The sequence below is a fragment of the Trichogramma pretiosum genome, unplaced genomic scaffold (assembly GCF_000599845.2).
Source record: "Trichogramma pretiosum strain Unisexual culture from Peru unplaced genomic scaffold, Tpre_2.0 scaffold21, whole genome shotgun sequence".
NCBI classification, from domain to species: Eukaryota; Metazoa; Arthropoda; class Insecta; order Hymenoptera; family Trichogrammatidae; genus Trichogramma; species Trichogramma pretiosum.
The window spans coordinates 1,198,884-1,218,449 of record NW_019640940.1 but is presented as its reverse complement, the minus strand read 5'-3'; the positions used below and the strand labels follow the sequence as shown (position 1 = coordinate 1,218,449).

Sequence of the window (19,566 nt, the reverse complement as noted above, 5' to 3'; positions counted from 1 at the left end):
TATGGCAGTTAAGAGCTAGCCTGGCACACGCCTCTGCTCTGCTTGCGAGAGTTGCTTGCTGTGTGTGTGGTATACACACACTCCGAGTTTCTTTGCGCGCGGAGCCAAACGATTAAAAAGCTAAGCCTTGGCTTGTGTATTTTACGTGTGCTATGTGTGTGTGCAAAGCTCGCAGACGAGGAGAGAGAGAGAGGCGCATTTCACTATATGTATTCTACTTCTTTTTTTTCCTCTATTCTTTCTTTGCCAAGACGAAGAGAGAAAGAGAGAGAACGAGAGTAGTAAAGCTCTTGTGTGTTTGCGCACGTGCAGCAACGAGTGAGAGAAAGAATAGCGCGCACACAGCTCGAGAGAGAGAAAGCAAGTTGCAGCGCGGAGGAAACTTTGCCAAATTGACGTGCACTTTTGCAAAGAACAGTTTCACTGGCCTGACTCTCTTTTGCTTTCTTTCTCTCTTTCTCTCTCTTTCTTTTTTCTCGGGCAATTTTTCTCCCGGTGATTTTACAGCACCGCTGCAAGTATCAAGAGTTTGTTGACTCAAAGATATTATATATTTCATTATATCTATATAGGAGAGAGTTCGATCGAACGACTCGCCGAGAATTCGCGCGCGATATCTCCGTTCGTTAAAAAGTAATAACATAAAATTCTACCCCGAGAGAGCGAGCGAGTTATAGGGGGAAAAATTATGACGACTCGGAGAGAGAGAAACGTCGTCGACGCGAAGCTCGCGCGCGGAAAATGAGAGCGATGAGATACCACCTCCTTCCCCCGAGCGAAGAAGCGGGAGGCAATAATAACGAGGGCTGTGTAAGAAATGAGACAAGGCGGTCAAGAGGCATGTACACATGCACAAACGTTGCAACGACGTCATTTCTTTTTCGTCAGTTTTTTTTCCTTTCTTTCTTCTCGCATACGTATGTTGTAGCCAACAAAGTCCCATCGTGCTCCGTTCGCGTGTGTATTTAGTCATCGTCATATAGCGGCGTAGCCTCCGCTGCAGCAGCTCGTTCATCGAATTTCTATCTCTCTCTCTCTACTCCTGTGCCGAAGTTTGCGGAGTCGATAATCCACAGAGCAGCGACGACTCGACGGAGCGCAGCCCTCGCTTATTCGACCTCCTTTTGTTTTATCGGTTATATGTATGCGCACGTGCAATAGAGCTCGAGCTTACGAGCTGAAATTGAAACTGAAAATGAACGATCTTGGTTGTCTGCAATTTTTAACAAAGAATTCTACTCTCGAATGAATTTTTTTCTCGACACGCTCGTGACGACGACGACGACCTACAGTGGCCCTTTTTAATTCGATACGATAATGGAAAGAAATAAATTATCCAGTACAATTATATAATCCTTTCGAATGCGCGCGTCCACCACTGCGGGGAACCATTGTAGTACTCGAAGTTTGGAAATACGATTAAATTAAAAAAAAAGAATAAAAATAAGGGTAAAAAAAAATTCTGACCGGATAAAAAGTCGAAAACGAGCTGCGCCGGGGTCTCTCTTGGAAAATCTCAATTTCAGCAAACTTTTGCGCTTCGTTGAATCGAAGGTACGGCACTACTACTACTACTACTACTACCTGTGTGTAACTAACGTGTACCCACCGTGCGCCGCGCCACTAGAGGCCCCGGACGTATCCTCCCTTTACTTTGGAGCCATTATTATCAGCAGTTGTACACTGCAGCAGTAGCTTACTCTCCCTCTTTTTCCACTGGCCTTTGCTTGGGCAAAAAAAAAAAAAAGAAAAAAAAGGAAGGGTACTCCTCGCTCTCTCTATATACATGCATTATATATCCTATACATATATTTTTCCACTGTGCATACGCACACGCGAAGAGATAAAAATTACGCGGCTTTTTCTTATTATACTTGCTCGCGTATAGATATATATACGCCGCTGCAGTGTGCGCTGCGAAAAAAAGGCTGCCTGCAAAAATGCACTCTCTCTCTCTGCCTCGAAGGCTCGTGTGTAGTAGTAGTAGTAGCATATATAGGATGATAAAGAGAGAGAAGCCCCCGGATTCTGGTGTAAAAAAAACGACATCAGCAGCAGCAGCAGCGGCAGTGGTGCGCGCAAAATAAAAAAAAAAAAAAGAAACGTGGTGAAAGAAGATCGTGCACGAGAAGCGCATTGAAAATTCGCCCTCGCCTCGCGTCGACGTCTTTTCTTCTCATTACTCGAGATAGAGAGCAAGAGAGAGCGCGAGAGAGAAAGCATAAGAGGGAGAGAGAGAAAGAGTGAACGAGAGAAGAATATACTATGTATATATAGCCCTGGCTCGGGGGCGTCTAATAATGTCGCCAGCCAGGCGTTTCGCACAACGACGTCGACGACGCGCCACCCACGCGCGCCTGCAGCAGTAACAGCGGCAGCAGCAGCATACGCCGGCAAAATGAGCCTCGCGACCCTCTTTTTCTCTCTGCTAGAGCTGCTCTCGCTTCCCTCGTCTCTCTCTCTCTATCCCTCGTGCGCCTCTCCTTCCCTCGATGCGAGCTCGAGCTTTTTCTTTTCTTCTTCGAGCTCTGTCCCTCTCATTGCTGCTGCTGCTGCCGCTGCTACTCTGTGCACGAGTGTAGCAACAGTCGACTCGACTCTTTTTTTTTCTTTCATCTCTCTCTTTAGCTCGCTTTCTCTGGGCGATGTTGTAATTTCGAAGTCGCGAGAAGCAACTCCGTGGAAAAATAGCAACTGTTCGTATATATTTCTCTATAGATATATATACATGTTCCACCGATGCGCTTGTGTACAGCGGGAGAATTGCGTTCACTGGCTCTCTATATATTCGACCGTATATAACGTGCGCGAGCTTGCTTCGAGAGTTTTGTTTGTTTTGACATTCGTTTTGTCGCTATTGGTTCCCTCTCTGCGCAGCAGCTTTCTTTCAATGTGCTCGAGCACACGCATACACCCTCTGGTACGAATACGTATAGTATAATATACGCGCTCGCACTGCCTCGGCGCGGAGACTTTAACTCCTCGCGTTGCTCTGTTTATGCATAAGTTTTAATTAAAGATGAGAAATCGCAGCGCAGGGTGGTTTTGTTGCAAGTAGTATTATTTCCCGTATTTTCTTTCTTTCTTCCTTCCATCCTCCCTCGCTCGCTCTCGTAAACGCTTATTATACGTATGCTACGCGGATTATGGCTCTTCCGCCGCGCAGTGAAGCGCGCAAACGTGTGCAGCGGCTAATATTTTATCAGCGCTGCAGCAGTCGCATTACGGATCCTAATCCGTGCGGACATCTGTACATTATGTATGGAAGCTGTATACCACGCACGCGAGTAGCGGTCGGGTTTTATTATTCAATCTACGAGAGCTATGATACATTGTAACGTATGATACTGTGCTGTACTGTGGACGCGAGAGACGCGATATACATATGGTCGATTCGTTGTGAAATCTAATAGCAAATCAATTTTTTTTTCTATTAGCACGTAAATGTTGTTATTTTTTAAGACGTTTAGAAACTTAGCTTAGCTTTGAGTGGTTTTCGATGAAAAGTACTCGAGAGCTTTTTTACGATGGAAATTTTTTAAACTTTTTGACTAAAAAATGTACCAAGAGGACTCGAGTAGTTTGGGATTGCTACTACTCAGAAAAACACAAAGGTCAAAATCTAATTGACTTCGAACCGGACTTTCATCTCCGAAAAATTCACAGACTCTTTACATAATTATTTCTCTCCTAAATTTTAAAGGGCCCGTAACTTGAATGGTCACAAAAAATTCGAGAGTATCGTGAAACGTCAAAAAAAAGCAGAAAAAGGATTGAAAAACGAAAAATGGACTTTTACCGATATTGAATCCATTTTGATTTTTTTGGTGTCGAAACTTCAGATGGAACTTGATTAAATTTTTACTTTATTACTCAGAGTGTTTGAACTTTTAAAGAGTTTTATTTCTTGAAGTTTGGATACGGTAAAAAAGCTCTTTGGCAACTTCGGGACTCTGAAAAAGGGGATGGGTAGTCCCAAAAATGTTAATACAATTCTTCTTCTTTTACAACGAGTTTTTTTGTAACAGTAATAATAAAAAACACTTTTCGCTCATGTTCGATTTCACTGAGAATCGGCCATATATACCATATACATACGCGCGAAAAAGTCTCGAAAAGCTGATATTCCATCAAGCTCTGCTCGTATGTGCGTGAAATGAAAATGATAGTGGCACGCGGCATATATATAAAACAGTACCAACAGCAGCGGGTGGCAGTAGCGACAGTGGCGATGGCGACGGTGGCTTGCAACAAATCCAGCGTGTATATCTATAGATCTGCGAGATTAAAATGGCTGTCAGGCGCAGCTTGCAATGTCGAGCTGCTGTTACCACGTATTCTCTGCTCTGCTCTCATCGCGTCTTCGTGTCACACGCGCGCGCGCGCAAAAAACAATCGCGGCGAAAGGGGTTGAGAGAGCGGTAAATGAGTCCGTTGCACACAGCGGCGGGCAACGGAGTCATCAAATGCAATGTTATATTGCTGCACGTGCTGCGACCGCAGTTGAAAGATGAAACGTTTTGAAAATGAAATAGTTATGTGTCGAGTCCGTTATATTTTTTAAGTGATAATGGAGATTCGCTCTGTGAAAGTGGTAGAAATACTCAACATTAATAATGACCCATTGACCAACAGATGACTATTGGGAATGTTTCAAAATACATTACTGTTAATTGGCTGGTTTTTGCTGATTTTTTCGTTACAATTAGGTTGAAAATATTAAAAACGTGTTAAATGACCTGAAAATGATAGTATAGTCGACCACTAGATGGCGAGTATCTTTATCCGTAAATCTGCAAGAGGCAAAGTAAAATGAAGTGTATAAGTCAAAGTACGAGCTTTTAGAAAATATTGATGTGTCCTTTTTCGAAATGATATTTGAGAACAAAAGCTCAAATAAATGGCAAATGTCGATGACATTCCGCGGAAACTACAATCCCGTTCGATTGAATATTTATTGAAGCACGAATATTACAGTAAATTCCTAGAACCAACGTTTTACCATGCGCACAGCGCGACAACATCTCCGAATAACGCAGAGCTCGAGCGAAGGGTGTGCAGATACACACACACACGTAAACACGCACACAGATCTACGCTATATTTTATCAGCGAGAGATAGAGAGAGAGAGAAAGAAAAGGGAAAATAGGCAGCGTACAAAAAGAGCACCAACGGGTGACACATCTTCTCGCATGTATAATACCAAGCGTACATAACTTTCATAATGCCGTTGGCGCAGATATAGCTGCTGCGAGCAATATCTCTATATAGCTACGTATATAGCAGCGGTATATATGTAGAGAGAGAGAGAAAGAGACTTTTGCATCGGGTTCTCTCTACTGTGTGTAGAGAGCGAAAGCGAGTGGCAGTAGTGCGCGCCAAGCTAATCTCGGCTTTTGCAGTTCCCTTCGGGGCGTTTGGAATTAAAATGACAATGAGGACTCGAACCGCCCGAAGGGTGCGAGTCTAGCCAATCGGGGCTTAGCGCTGCGCGCCGCGCCTTTACTCGCCCAACCTCTGCTCGCTGCTGCTTGCTGCATATATAGATCCCAATGGATATATATGTGTGTAGGCCTCAATGAAATTCTTCCTCGACGACGACGTCGCACAGTCGTCGCAGCAGTAGTAATTCCGTCTCTCTCTATCTCTCTTTTCGCTCGCTCGCTCCCTGCGTTCTCGCTGAACGTGTGGTATTTAATTACGAATCGAATAAGAGCTTTGAGAGATTTCTTTGCTTCGCTTACGTTTCTCTTTTTTACTCCTATATTTTTTTTTCATTTCGCCGAATGTCACCCGTGAATGGCTATGAGCCCTGGTATATATGTGTATGTGCAGTGCCACACGTATAGTTATTAGATGGCAAAAGGCAAGGGAAAAATGCAAATGAGAGCTTATCTTTTGAATATGCGCGGACTGAAAAGAATTTTCCCTCGTTCTCGTTGGTATCGAGCGAACGAGAAAGAGGAGAGAAAAAGAGAGCATTTAAATTCGAGCCTCCTTTGAATTTTTTTCTCTCGCGGAAGATTTTGAAGGAAGTCGAAATCCCCGGGGAGAAGGCGCATTAATTATTTACGAATATTGTAGCGCGTTAAGCGAGCATTAACTCGACGAGAGAGAGAGAGAGAGAGATATCTCGAGTTTCGCGCGCGCACCTCTCCTATCTTTATCTCTCTTTTTTTTAGGCTAACTAGATTTCCCCTTTAATCCGCTCGGTCAAAGTGTATCTGCGAATCGCGTGATAATTTATTCGGGCAAATTTTCGGGGCTGCCGTGGACGTGTGATAACACTCGATGCTATATTTGAGAAATATTAATTTTTCAAAAGAGCTCGCAATAAAGAGCTGACTTTTGGGACATTCGAGTCTCGCGGATCGGTAAAATTTTTGCAGTTCTTGTACGTGGCCGCGCTGCTGTATTTTCATATCCATCTGTCTTTCTTTCATTCGAGGCACCTATAGCTGCTAAGAAGTAAAAAAAAAGAAAGAAAGAAAAAAGAAGAAGAAGCCAGCAAAAAGAAAAGAATAAGAAGAACAAAAAAAAAAGAACCTGAACCCTCGAGAAGCGATCGCTTAAGACAGTTTAAGACAACTGAAGAATCTTAAGTAAGTAGTTCTGCAAAACCACTGAGAGGCGCGCAGCTTTCAACGCGCGAGCGTAGTACTTTGTATAACTACAGCGAGAGAGAGAGAGAGAGAGAGAAAGAGAGGGATGGATGGAAAAAAAGTGATTCAATCCGTGCACATTGCGCCGCTGCTGCTGCTGCTCTCAATTCTATGACGGATATGCCAAGAGAGATTTCTTTTTGCCGTGCGCATTATACGGCTATGCGTGCTCATTGAAAGGGCATCATCGAAATGCTGCTGCTGCTGCCACTCGCCCATTTTAATTTATATACCCCCCTCGCAAACGCCCACTCAAGGTGCTGCTGTTGCGGCGGTGCTGCTCCTCCTCCCCCGCGCGCAAGATCCTTCGGCTTTTATTTTTTTGTATTTACGCCGCGTGCTCATACCCTAATCAGAGGCTTTGGGTATAATTATTCGCGAAAAAAAAAGAGAGAAAAGAAAGAACGAAGAAGAGGAGGAGGGAAGAAAAGAGAGAAAGGATTTCAACATCGAGTGAGAGAAAAGAGGGGGATGCACCCGCGAGGATGTTTAAATGGAACCCTTGAGACGATCGCAGTGGTAGCGCGAGGGCTGCTGCTTTTTGTGCAAAGAGAGATGCTTGTGCACGACTCCCTCATCATTTCTCTGGTTCTCTCTCTCTCTCTCTTGCGTTGTAGTATATGGTATATATAGAGGCTTGCACCCGCGCGCGCGCGCGCTTAAACTTGTCGATTGTTTCGCGAGCAGAGCTTCTTTATGCGCGCCCGGGAGCGCAGCGAGCCTCGTACTTTTTCATCATTATTATTATCGTTATTATTACTCCCACCCTCACTCGCCGTGTTGCCGGGCGGATTATTATTGTTATTATTGTTATTAACGGGCGCGTGGATAGCAGCGGCAACCCTTTTTTCCTTGTTTAATTCGCCGAGTACCTTGTGGGCTCTGCTGCTGCCGCCGCTGCTGCTGCATTATTTTCGAAAATCTTCGACGCGACTCGACCCTGGTTACAGTGTAGTGGCGGTGGTTGGTTGTGGTGGCCGGGGAAGCGGATGAATATAAAAAAAGTCGTCGAATTTTGATGAATGCTTTTTCATGCGCAATGCGTAATAAGTACCTTCATTTTGTTCGTCCCGCCCTCCCTGTTAAAGCCTCTAGATTCTTTTCTCTTCTTTTTTGTTAGTTCTACGAGGCTGCGGTGGATGTTCCGAACGCGCTACAATTGAATATTCAAGCCGCGATGTACATGTAACGAAAAATTGTTTCTTATATAAATTACGATTTATTCTTGAAGCGTTAAATACGATAATAAAACTTTGAATCGGAAAACGAAAAAGTCAAAATAACTGCATGAGTCAAAGTTAAATTTAATATTGTATCGTTGTTACTCGTTTTTGCGAGTTATCGTAAGTAATATTAGCGTATGAGTGAAAGTAAACATTAGTACTGGGCAGCCGTATGCGCGTAGCTCATGATATTCTGTGGTGGAAAGGCATAACAACGACTCAAGTCTATTTTTTTAGAAATCAATTTTATGATGATAAACGCCTATATTTGGTGTCTACTTTAGAAACGACGAAAGGCAAAAGGACTTAAGTGCTAGCTCCAAAATGCTATAGAGTCTACCTTGATTTGAACATGAAAGAAAATGATATTCAAATATACAAGTAGCTCTCACACTCTTCGAATGTCGCGAATTTTACCATACGGTACATTTGATACGAGGGGCTATTTTCGCGATTTTCAGTTTGGCCATTTTTCGTAGCAAGATTTGAGATCTGACACCAGTATAACGTTAAATGAGCTGTTTTATCAATGTAAAATCGTCAAATGAGGTTATGATCACAAACTGTACGAAATTATTGATATAGAAAAAGTGTGACCGCTAAAAGTGGACTCAAGTACAAAGCGTGGAAAGGTAAAACGACTCAAGTCCATATTTTTTGCTCTGTATCATCGCTATGATGCGCCTTTCAATTTCATAAGTACATGGTTCCAAAGCTACTTCATAGGTTCAGACCTCAACTCGTCCGCGTCTAGTTAGGCTGGTACAATCAACTTGAAACGCGTTTTTCTCGAAAATACGAAAAATGGTCTTCAGTCGTTATGCCTTACCACCACAGATATGTTCTCCGATCTATAAAACGATATATTTTATAGTTAGCTCATCGACCTTAGATGTCGCATCGCCAACCCCCAAGCGGTCGATTCTATCAATTGATATATAAGAAATGTTATGTAATATAATATATATTCTCCGTCCTAATGCCATTTTAATCCTTCGCCGCTAGATGGCGAGTACCTGTATTTGTAAATCCGCAAATGGCAAAATAAAAATAATTGTATATAAGTCAAACGGTATATTGAACACTTTGGAAAAATTTTCTAGCATAGTGTTTCTAAATTCTAATGACCAAAAAAGTTTATTATTCTAATATCAAATAACCTAGATACAAATAGTATTAATACAAAAGGGGATACAGTTAGGGATAGTGACCAGGCACGGATGATTCCGAAAGTCTTTGCCATGTTAAGTATCAATAATTGAAGTTTGCATCAATAATATTATGTCTCGGTGTTGGTTTGATGCAATAAGAGGTAACGCTTTTACTACCGACAAAATATTCAATTTGATGTTTCTTGTAAAACCTGTAATCGACAACGCGTTGTGGAAGAGTATTTTTATCGTCAATTTTCTCATTTCTAACTTGAATCAACATTACGCTGCTCGATTTCCGTCGCTCGCGAGTACATCTCCTTTCTCTTACCTCTTTTTATTTGCTCCGGGGAAATATTGGTATTGAAGCGCGAGTATGTAAACTCGCGGATCGAGGCATCATGTAAGATTGTAAATTGCGATTTCTTCATATAAGAAACTTCGAATTCGATTTTGTTTCGAAGTATCTGTGTAGACAGGGATCTTTATTTCAGTATCGATAATTTTTGCATCGCGCATCCATCGACTAATCTTTGAAATCTTAAAAAAAAAAAAAACAACGAACAACGAAATATCCTCTTCCACCAGCTGCATTCGACAAGCCGAATAAAAAGTATCATAAGAGCTTCAAAACTTCAAGTTGGTTTGCAAGTGTAACGAAATTCACGCAGAACACTCGAACAGAGCGCGCGCGCGCGTATATCTGGCATGAAATCTCTCTCTCTCTCTCTCTCTAGCTCACTCACTTTTTTCCGCATCTCTCTTTTCTGTATACGAGCTCGAGTTCTGCATGCGCAGCAAGAAAGAACAAAAAGCATCGATCCGATTCGTATCGCAGTCAATTGACGGATCAACATCAGCAACCAGCATCAGCTATATTTTTCTCTCTCTCTTGTTTCACGCAAAAAGGGCCTTCAAACTTGTCGAGAGGTAATATAGAGCTATACGCACGTATATCTCGACTCCCCCGCTGTACTTTATGTTTTTTTTATCTCGCGGGCAGCAGCCTCTCATGTCAATTCACTCGTATACAATATGAAGGAAATATGACGGAAATGCCAGTCAATTAATAAGCATGTAGCAAGGCAGCAACGAACCTGACTAATTTCCGGCTTTGTGTGTGTGTGTGCTTGTACTATTGCTCGCTGCCGAGTATGTTGTACACACGGTGGCGTTGTTCCTTCGTCATAATAACGTCAGCTCTCCTCTCTACGTCTACGCCTAAAATACATATATCGAAAGGCGCGCACGCGGGGGGATGACGACTGCTGCCATAAGTGGCTATTATTACAATTGGTCAGATCGGTATCTAGACGCGCTCCACTAAACTGGCGCACAGGGCCTAGTTGAGCCGCCACCGAGCTCGCTCGCTCGGGGCTTTATAATCGCTCTTTTCAAAACTCACCCGAGGACTAGTAGTATACACCCGCGCCGACCAGCTTATATAAAAATATACGCACACGTCAAAAGTTGAGCGAGCTCTCGCGCTGTACAACAACAACAACAACCGGGGATAACCTTTTGACGTGTGTGGTTTGTTTTTTTTTTTTTTTATTATTTTATTTCGCGAAGCTTCGACGCACGTGCCATTCGCATCGCGCGCATCTCTCTCTCCGCTTTTACAATGTGAGCGCGCTATACGACGCGATGAATAATTTTTTGCGCTCGAGCAGCTGCTGCTGTTAGGATTTTTATGCAAAAAAAAATTTTCTCCAACTTGATGCGTGGACGCGCGATACCCGTGAAATGTGTAAAAGCTCTCGCATTTTCATGCGATACATCGTTACAAGTAGAAGCGCAGTAAAATGCATCACGTAGCGTAAGCATTAATTTTCTGCTCTCTATCTCTGCCAATTTTTCAAAAGTTTCATCCAAAAGCGTATTAGTGCCGTATCAGCGGCCATAATATAGTCCTTTTCGAGAGCTCTGCCGCCGCATAAGGAAAAAAAGACGACGCACAAGGAGACCGCGTAGGAGACCTAAGCACGAGGGGGTCCGTCCATCGTGCTTGTCTCATGCCATATCCGTACATGTTATATCATAAAAGGAGCTCCGAGGAATATATACGCATTTGGCGAACTCTCGCATCTCTCGCACACAAACACCCCTCGTCGTGCTCGTACGTATCTCTCTCTCTCTTGCTCTGGCTGCTGCTACATACTTCATCACTCGAGATACTCCGTTTCAGCTACATATACGCCATCATCTCAATCAATTATTGCCACTCAGGCGAGAGCCTATCCCCGCGTGGTTTCTTTGTGTCCCCCTTCCCCTTCCCCCCGCTGCCCCCTATATGCCCCCCCCAGCCTGACATGAAAATGGCGTATGTACCACTACTACTGTTGCACGTGTGTGCTCTGCACTCACGCTCACGTATGTATGTGTACGTATAATATCGTACAATGCGAGGGGCGAGGCACCCACGACGATGATACGAGAACACTGGGGGCCGACTGCTCTGTAGCACGACGATGACGACTACGACGACTACGACGATGACGTCGCCGACGCGTTCATATCGAAAGGGGTGCATGAAGAGCAATTATGAGTGCACAGGGATCCGTCGAGCCGCCATCTCTCTCTCTCTCTCTATTCTCGTCTCTTTTGGCTTACTGACGAACGCAAGGGGGCGTATTATATACGGCGTGTACCACACACACAGATATGACACCGCAAAGCAGCCCCGTGACAATATATGTATTTCGCAACTCCATCTTCGAGCGTAGCCCGCGCGTACGTACATTATACATGTAAGCATATATAACGCCGAGTTGGGTGTGCAGCGGCTCCGTGAACTTTTGGGTACTGCCAAGCACGCGTCGTATACCGAGGGAGAGACATTTGGCGAATCGCTGAGAGCTTTGAAGGTCCTGCGAGAGAGAGAAAGACTGTTAATTTATGCCAGTGACTGATTTTCAATTGCTGCCGCAGCTGAACAATGACACATGTCGGATTTTCTTTTTTCGTTGTTGTCGTCGTCGTCGTTCAACCGTCTGGCGCTCGTTGACGTACATTATCGCCCGAAAGGTTTATTATTATGGTACTATACGCGTGGCGCACTCATTACCTCGCGTCGAAAGATCGTCTCTCGGAGATTAATTGGCCTACGCAGAGGCGCCTCGTGCTCGCGCGCTTCCAACCTCGTAAACTTGCAACTATATGTATAAAACTGCGCCTTCAAATATTCACCTGCAGCAGCAGTCTCGCGCTTTTTGTGTGTATTCGCGCCGTCGTCGTCGTCTTATCGCTCTCTTTTATCCGCCCGATCTTTTTCAGGGCTCGGGATTAATGCGCCGTGGAGAGGATGCTCGGTTTTTTTTTTTTTTGAGCGATGAGATCGGCTCCAAAAAATAGCTCGACGAAGAGAGTTCAAATCTCTCTCTATCGCGCTCTTCCAGGCTGTAGCAGCGAAGCGATAAGAGAATAATTAGGACGCTCTCGGGCACATAAGCTGGCATATCCGATCTGCGATGCTTTTAAAACGACTTTAATAGTAGAGGCTGTATATTTCGCAAAATACGGTCCAGAGCGTTTGGCGTGCGCAGCAGCAGCAGCTCGCCACTATACACTTTGCAGAGAGATATTGCACTCAGGCTGGACAAGCTTTACACGTCGCGTATACGGCACGTATATCTATATCCTGCTCTATGTACCGAGGGAACGAAGACCATATTATACATACGTATATAGGTTTAGGGAGGCGGCCAAACGCTTTCATTAAGCGGCCCTCGCAAGGGGCTTAATGCATCCCTCGTCGATGTGGACCCCCGCCGCAGCAGCAGTACGACGCACACACACACATATAGAGATACCAAAGGCAACATCAAGGGAGAGATCGAATTTAGTAATTTCGACTTCATTGAGTATAACCGAGAAAGCTGCTGCGGAGATGTACGCCTGGCTGGCGCGTATAAAATATGCCGTGCCTTCGTGATACGCTTCTAAGCGTTTTTAAAATTTGATTATCCGTCCTTTGTCTTTGAGGCTCGTCGTTCATAATTTTAGTTAGATTCTTTGTTAAAATCGTTGTACTCGAGCTTTGAACTTGTAATAATTGAAATAAAATGCCATTCTTGCCTCGAAAACAACGTTCAAAAATTATTATTATTCGATGGGGTTCGTTAAATTCACGAATCTATTCACGTATACAGGTGGACAACCGTTAAATCTTCAAGCTCCGTGCTACTCGACTTTTGCACGATTTTAATTTTTTGATCTTTATCGCGCCCCCGAGCCTCTCGAAGAAAAATAGAGTAGTAGTCGCGCGCGTTATCGCTCGCGATCTACAAAATCACCAGCGGCTCGCTCGCTCTCTTCTCAACCTTGCGCGACAATAAAAGAAATCGGCTCTTCAACCTCGTCGACGAAACCACCGCACCTCTACGAGTCATTCGTTTTTTGTTTTTTATTATTATTCTCGTTAGCGGGGGCGCGCACGTGTGGCGGCGGCCATTGTACAGAGATTTGATCGCGAGATCCTCGAGAGATTGCGATCTTTCGCTCGATCAACCCACGCAGCAGCAGCAGCAGCCCCCTTGAGTACTTGATTTCCGCAACGCCACCACGTCCGTTCGTCCACGTGCGAGCGCGCTTTTGCTCGCGGATATTATTATTGCGGCGCGCTGAGACAATAATAAAGTTCTCCTGTCGCCGGAGCCCTTGGAATCGATCACGAGTGATAAAACTGCTACTTGTCGTTTGCGTCGCTTACCGTAATATGTATTGTGGTCGTAGTAGGACTTGTGAAATTACAATGAATGAAACATCGGGTTTCTTCCTTTGATACACCTGCACGGTTAAAAAAAAACTTTAAGTTGAATGTAGATTTGACGTAAAATCTAGTTTGAAGATTAAAAATGCATGAAAATGCAATCGTATAGATTATTTTTAATGCAAAAATTAAAAAAAATATTCGATTCTATACTAAAATTTTAACATTTCGATTGAAATTGTCCAAAAATGCCTACACCCACAGCTAGATGGCGAATACTTATATCTGAAAATCTGCAAGTGACAAAGTAAAGATAATTGTATAACGCACGGTTTTGGAAAAAAATTCCGTATTAATATATTATATTTATTATATTGTTAGTATGAATATCTTATTAATATCGCTTATTAAATTGAATTAATTACTTTGAAGAGATACCAAGACGAAAATGAATTATTGATATTTTAAAAAAACATTGGTATCTTTTTAATAAGTACAATTTACTTACTAAACCTAAGAAATTGTTGATCCTATCCCAATCAATCCGGATGTTGGTAAGTACAATCACTAACGATCATTTTATAAAAATCCAAAATCCTTCTAAAAATGTTTATCGTGAATAATGATGTTGTAATGAAAAAATGACCATTTATTTAAAAAAACATTAGCATCAATTGTATTGTTTTTAGCGATTTTTCTCTTACAAGTATGGTTAACAATAATCGGCGCTTTTAAATGAATTGAAAACGATCATTTAATTGTTCCAAAAATTTCACCAATTTTGAACCAATTTTAATACGATAATATCACCTTAAGCTACCACCACTAGATGGCGAGTACCTTCACTTGTAAAATCTGCAAGTAGTAGAGTCAAAATAATTATATAAGTCAAAGCTCATTTCAATACCAATACAATTCTATTACCGATGTTTCGTATTAGCGAATGCTCGAGATGCTCGCGCGCAAATCACGACGCTCTATACCGTCAGATTTAAACCGAGAGCTCAATTTTGGAAAAAGGAAAGCAGTTTGTATCGATACGTACTCGGGGGCCTCGTCGAGACGCGAGCGCGGAAGCCCCAGCCCGCGTCGAAGCCCACGACTGTACTACCCATAATAATTGTCCAAAAAGTACAATGCTTATTAACGTACCCCTTTTTATGAAGCTTATAACTGTATAATATACAGTTTGATTTGTTCCGCGTGTATTATACGTACAGGCTTTATTGAGAGCAACGGAGCCTGCGATGCTCGCTCACGTTATATATATCATAAATAGAATCCTTACTTTTGCGTGGATTCGTTGCCGAAGGTCTTGGCGGTCTAACGTAAGGTTTCACTGCGCGTATAAAGCGATCGATTACAATTTCCCGAATCTCGTCGGAAAGTTTTCGATCCTTTGTATTACATATTAAAATCAAAATTACTCAATTATTCAAATTTTTCATTTTATCTTTTTATTTCAACGAGTATTTTTGTTTCAGAAAATCCCCAGGGCGACGATAAAAAGACGTCAAAATCCGGCGGTAAGTATCAACTTACGCAGTCTAAATTTATACACACATTATTACGTTCGGTCGACTCGACGATTCGCGTCGATATCGCGTACACGCCGCGAAACACGGCTCCTTTGTTCGGCCGCGAATAAATGATTTATGTAGTAGCGGAGTAACGCAATGCAGTGCGCGCGCGAGGCAATTCCATATATAGCTATCTATCTCTCTCTCTCTCTCTCTCTCTCTCTCTCTCTCTCTCTCTCTCTCTCTCTCGATTATATCATGACAGCGAAAACAAACTTACGGATTCGATCAAAAGCCTCGGCGCAGTGCTAATTTTCGCCGACGGTCAAAAGTGCAAAACGTGATAATATTGGATCGAGCTGTCGAGCGCCACGTGTCTGTGTGTGTGCGAGTACGTGGATATAACAACGTATACATACACACATACGAGCCGTTTTCATTTCTCTCTCTCTCTCTCTCTCTCTCTCTCACTGACACCGACGAAGCTCAAAGCCCGTTAGGTGCAAAATTTCGCGTTTCCCGACAAATACGAACTCGCTCTTTCTCTCTCTCTCTCTCTCTCCGCGGCTATGTATACACAGTAGTGGCGCGTAGTCGCGCTCGCTCGCTTTGCGCGTGCAGTGCCACTGAATATAACACCACCTCAATGAAATGGTCATATAGCAGCAGCAGCAGCGGATCCGTGCGGAGCCGGACAAGCGCTAACTGAAAAATGCCACTACACTGCCAAGGTACGAATTTCGATCGGTAGCTCGCTCGCGCGCGTCTGTGTATTTACGCTTTATCCGCGTTGCAGTTTTTTGCTGTTTTTGTTGTTGTTGTTTTTTTTTTTCGTTTTCTCATTGCACACCATTGAATGATGTATCGGAACGGAATTTCAAAATATACACCCCTATATATGGACTGTTTACGCGTCTAGAAATTCGCAACTTATGATGCGCGCAAAATCATGGGTGCGCGACGCAACATCGACCGACAATAATCGACGGCTCAATTGTTCGGGACCTGCTGCTGTTGCGCGCGCGAGGTAGATGCAGAATATTTTCGAGTTTTTGGCTCCATTGTTGCCTCGCGTCGGGCGTGATCAATGCGTAGACTAGTATTATACGTACATACATACATACACGCCTATCTGTTTTGTGCGAGCTTTGGCTCGCTGCGCGCTTTGTCCGTCGTCGAGTCTTGAAAAATTTCAAACGCGCTTCGAGATGCCAAAAATATATACGAGTCGACTTTCGTAAAATGTTTCGCGTACTTCGCTCGTCTCCCTTGCCAGAAAACATCATCCCTTACGTGGGTATGGAATTCTTATCGATCGTCTTCGATGTGCACATAAAAAAAAAATAGAATAAAGTCGAAAAAATATGAAATAAAAAATGAGAATATCTGATGTTATTGAATGCAAGGTGGGTGATGCCGTTGCACAGGTACATCGCGGGAGTATATAAAAAAAAGCGCACGACGAAGTACGTATATATATGCGAGAACAACAATGCCGTGTGCCCCCGACATTATACTTTTATTTTTCCAAATATATATATACCCGTGAAAATCCTCCCGAAAACAAACAAACGAGCGAAAGATAAAACTCGCTACTACTACTGCTGCTGCTGCCATTGCTGCAGCTGCGGATGCTACTACTACAAAAAAGTTCTAGCTACGAGAACAGCAGCAGCAGCAGCGTACCATATACACGTAGGTGAAAAAAAAAATAGAAAGAAAGAAAGAAAGAGAAAACTCCTGGCTGGGTAGTAAACGAGCTAAAAAACAGATAGCAAGAGCTAAAGCAAAGATACTCTGTTTCGTTCTATTCCTCTCTCTCTCTCTCTCTCACGAGAGTGGCAGTAGCAGCGCAACAGTAGCGAAATAAAAAAAAAAAGGAAGAAGAAAAAGACTCGAAACTTCCTCCACGGGGACGGGCGCAAAGAAAGAAAGAAGAACTCTACACAGTGCAAAGTCCCATCCTCTCTCGTTCTCCTATCCGCTCATATCTACAAAGAGAAGAAACATCGTCATCGTAGCGAAACCCGAGAGTAGCAGCAGCAGCAGCAGCAGCAGCAGCAGTAGTAGAAGCAACGTCACTGTCTCTCGCTAGCTCTCTTGAGAGCTAAAATACCTACAACTGCTGTATATATATCTCTATCGTTCCCTCTCACCCTCTTCTCGCTCTCTTTCTCTCCCTCTACAATATATATAACATGCCATGCGGAGTACATATATCTATCTCTGTGCTTTCTCTCTCTCTCTCTCTGCAGCTTCAAGTATCGCACCCAGAGCCTCATTAACGCGCTCTACTCCCGCTGCTGCTGCTGCTGCTGCTGCTACGCACACACATACACACGTATACGAGGAGGGACGAGAGAACTGCGACAAAAAAGTTGTGCTCGCGCGCCCGAGTATATAGTATCTAAATCCGAGAAGGGGTGGCTTTGGTGGGGTTGTACCATATACGGTACATGCCGAGTTGTCGTCGTCGTAGTCCTCTCTCCCTGTCTACGTACACCCTGCTATATACATACACACACAAGTGGGGCGGGAGGGTAGGGAGCCGCAGGGGGGGAGTCGCAGGGTCGCCATGACGACGACAACAGCATCAGAGCTTCAACCCCCTCGAGGCTATACGTGTCACACGACGACGACGACGACGACGACGAAGGGGCGACGCGCGCGCGACGCGAGTTCAAGATGGCTGCGCGACTATAAACACGTACTATATGGCATAGCGAAATCAGCTCTCTCTCTCTCTCTCTCGCTCTATCTCGAGCGAGATGGAATCATCTCTCGCGTATATGCGCACACGTTCGACCATTTTCTCTAGCTTATACGTACAGCGCGTTTATGCGTGCGTGATATCTATAGCAAAGGAAAACGAAATATGCTCGTGCATTTAGCCCAGGCTGTGCTGTGCCGTACTCTGGCACACGATGAACCCCTCGCGCATCTACCTCATCCTCCTCCTCCTCCACCCGCGCGAGCGCGCCTAATTAACGAGATGACGCATGAGAAGCAACGCGAGCAAGCGCGCGAGTGAGAGAGAAACTTCGTTTTGTGCAAGCGTACATGAAACGCGCTCCAGCCAGCCGACGAGAACATTTTAGCGAAGCTTTTTTGACGTAGAGACAGCTCTCTCTCTCTCTCTCTCCCGGCGTCGGTGCCTCTATACATATACATTATTATATAGATGTGGATGCGGAGCTCCGTGCAAAATGATGAATATTTATGAGAGAGATGAAGGAGGTATCAGAAAATGTATATACACATCATACCAGCGGGGCCGTGGGTGGTTTGCGTTAAGTGCTTGTACTGCCGCCGATGCACGCGCGCGCGACGACTTTTTCGATCGAGGTAGATAGTGTATGGAGATGGATGTTTCTTTGATGCTTTTTTTCGGTCATATGCCAATATGCGCTCGCGCGCTATGCGGCACACGCTTAATGGAGTTCTTTGAAAAAAAAAACGCGCGGGGGAGAACTGTTTTACAAGAGAGAAAATTTATCATACACGCACAAAGACTGCGACGACGAGCAGCAGCAGCAGCAGCGGTGGCGGCGACGCGCAAAGAACCCGAAACATATTCAATTTTCGCGACATTATATTTTTCGTAAAAATGTAACGATACTAGGATCTCGTCGACGTGAAAAATAATCGAAAAAAGCACACTTTTTCTATACCCCTTCGTCCGAGCGACATATTTCTTCCTTCATATTCACTCTCTCTCTCTGCGTCGTTGCTCATCTATTGAAATAAAAATAAATGAAAAATATCCCCGAACGAGACCGGAGTTAAAAGAAAACTCGAGATGGCGAAAAAGTTGCAGCCTGCAGCAGATGGTGAATGGCACAAGCTCGCATATACAAATATAAAAATATACATAAATATATATCGCAGACACGTGCAGTGCGGCGTAGCCGACGATGTGTATACATTCGTTATACAAATGGCATCCTTTCGTTTTAATTAATTGCACCCTTGATTTTTTGCACCCCTAGTTCTCTCTCGGATTCGCTGCTGCTGCTGCACATGGCCACCACTCGAAAGTATTGGCTGAAAAATCTTTCGCTGCGATTTCTTGACAAGAGAGAGAGAGAGAGGAACCGCCCCACGATTTATATACATAAATAGTCACTTGATCTTTTTTCATACGCACTTGTCGCTGCGTCGAGTAAAATTCAACGACGTCTTTTTATACCTTCTCGTATTTCATGCACGAGAGAGAAAGAAGGCAAGACGACAGATTTTGAATGTTCTCATTGATATAAATTGGGATATATACGAGTCGGTTGAACGGTGTTTTTTTA

General features: G+C 43.8%; 1 protein-coding gene across 3 annotated transcripts in view; it reads left to right on the top strand.

Moving 5' to 3' along the window:
* Nucleotides 1-19,566, top strand: part of LOC106659769 (Fanconi anemia group J protein homolog) — a 66,215-nt gene that overhangs the window by 37,213 nt on the left and 9,436 nt on the right. For all 3 annotated transcript variants that reach the window (XM_014382450.2, XM_014382448.2, XM_014382449.2), the window contains one exon: nt 15,233-15,274. In XM_014382450.2, the coding sequence (XP_014237936.1) occupies nt 15,233-15,274 (42 nt within the window). The remainder of the gene's footprint in view (nt 1-15,232; nt 15,275-19,566) is intronic.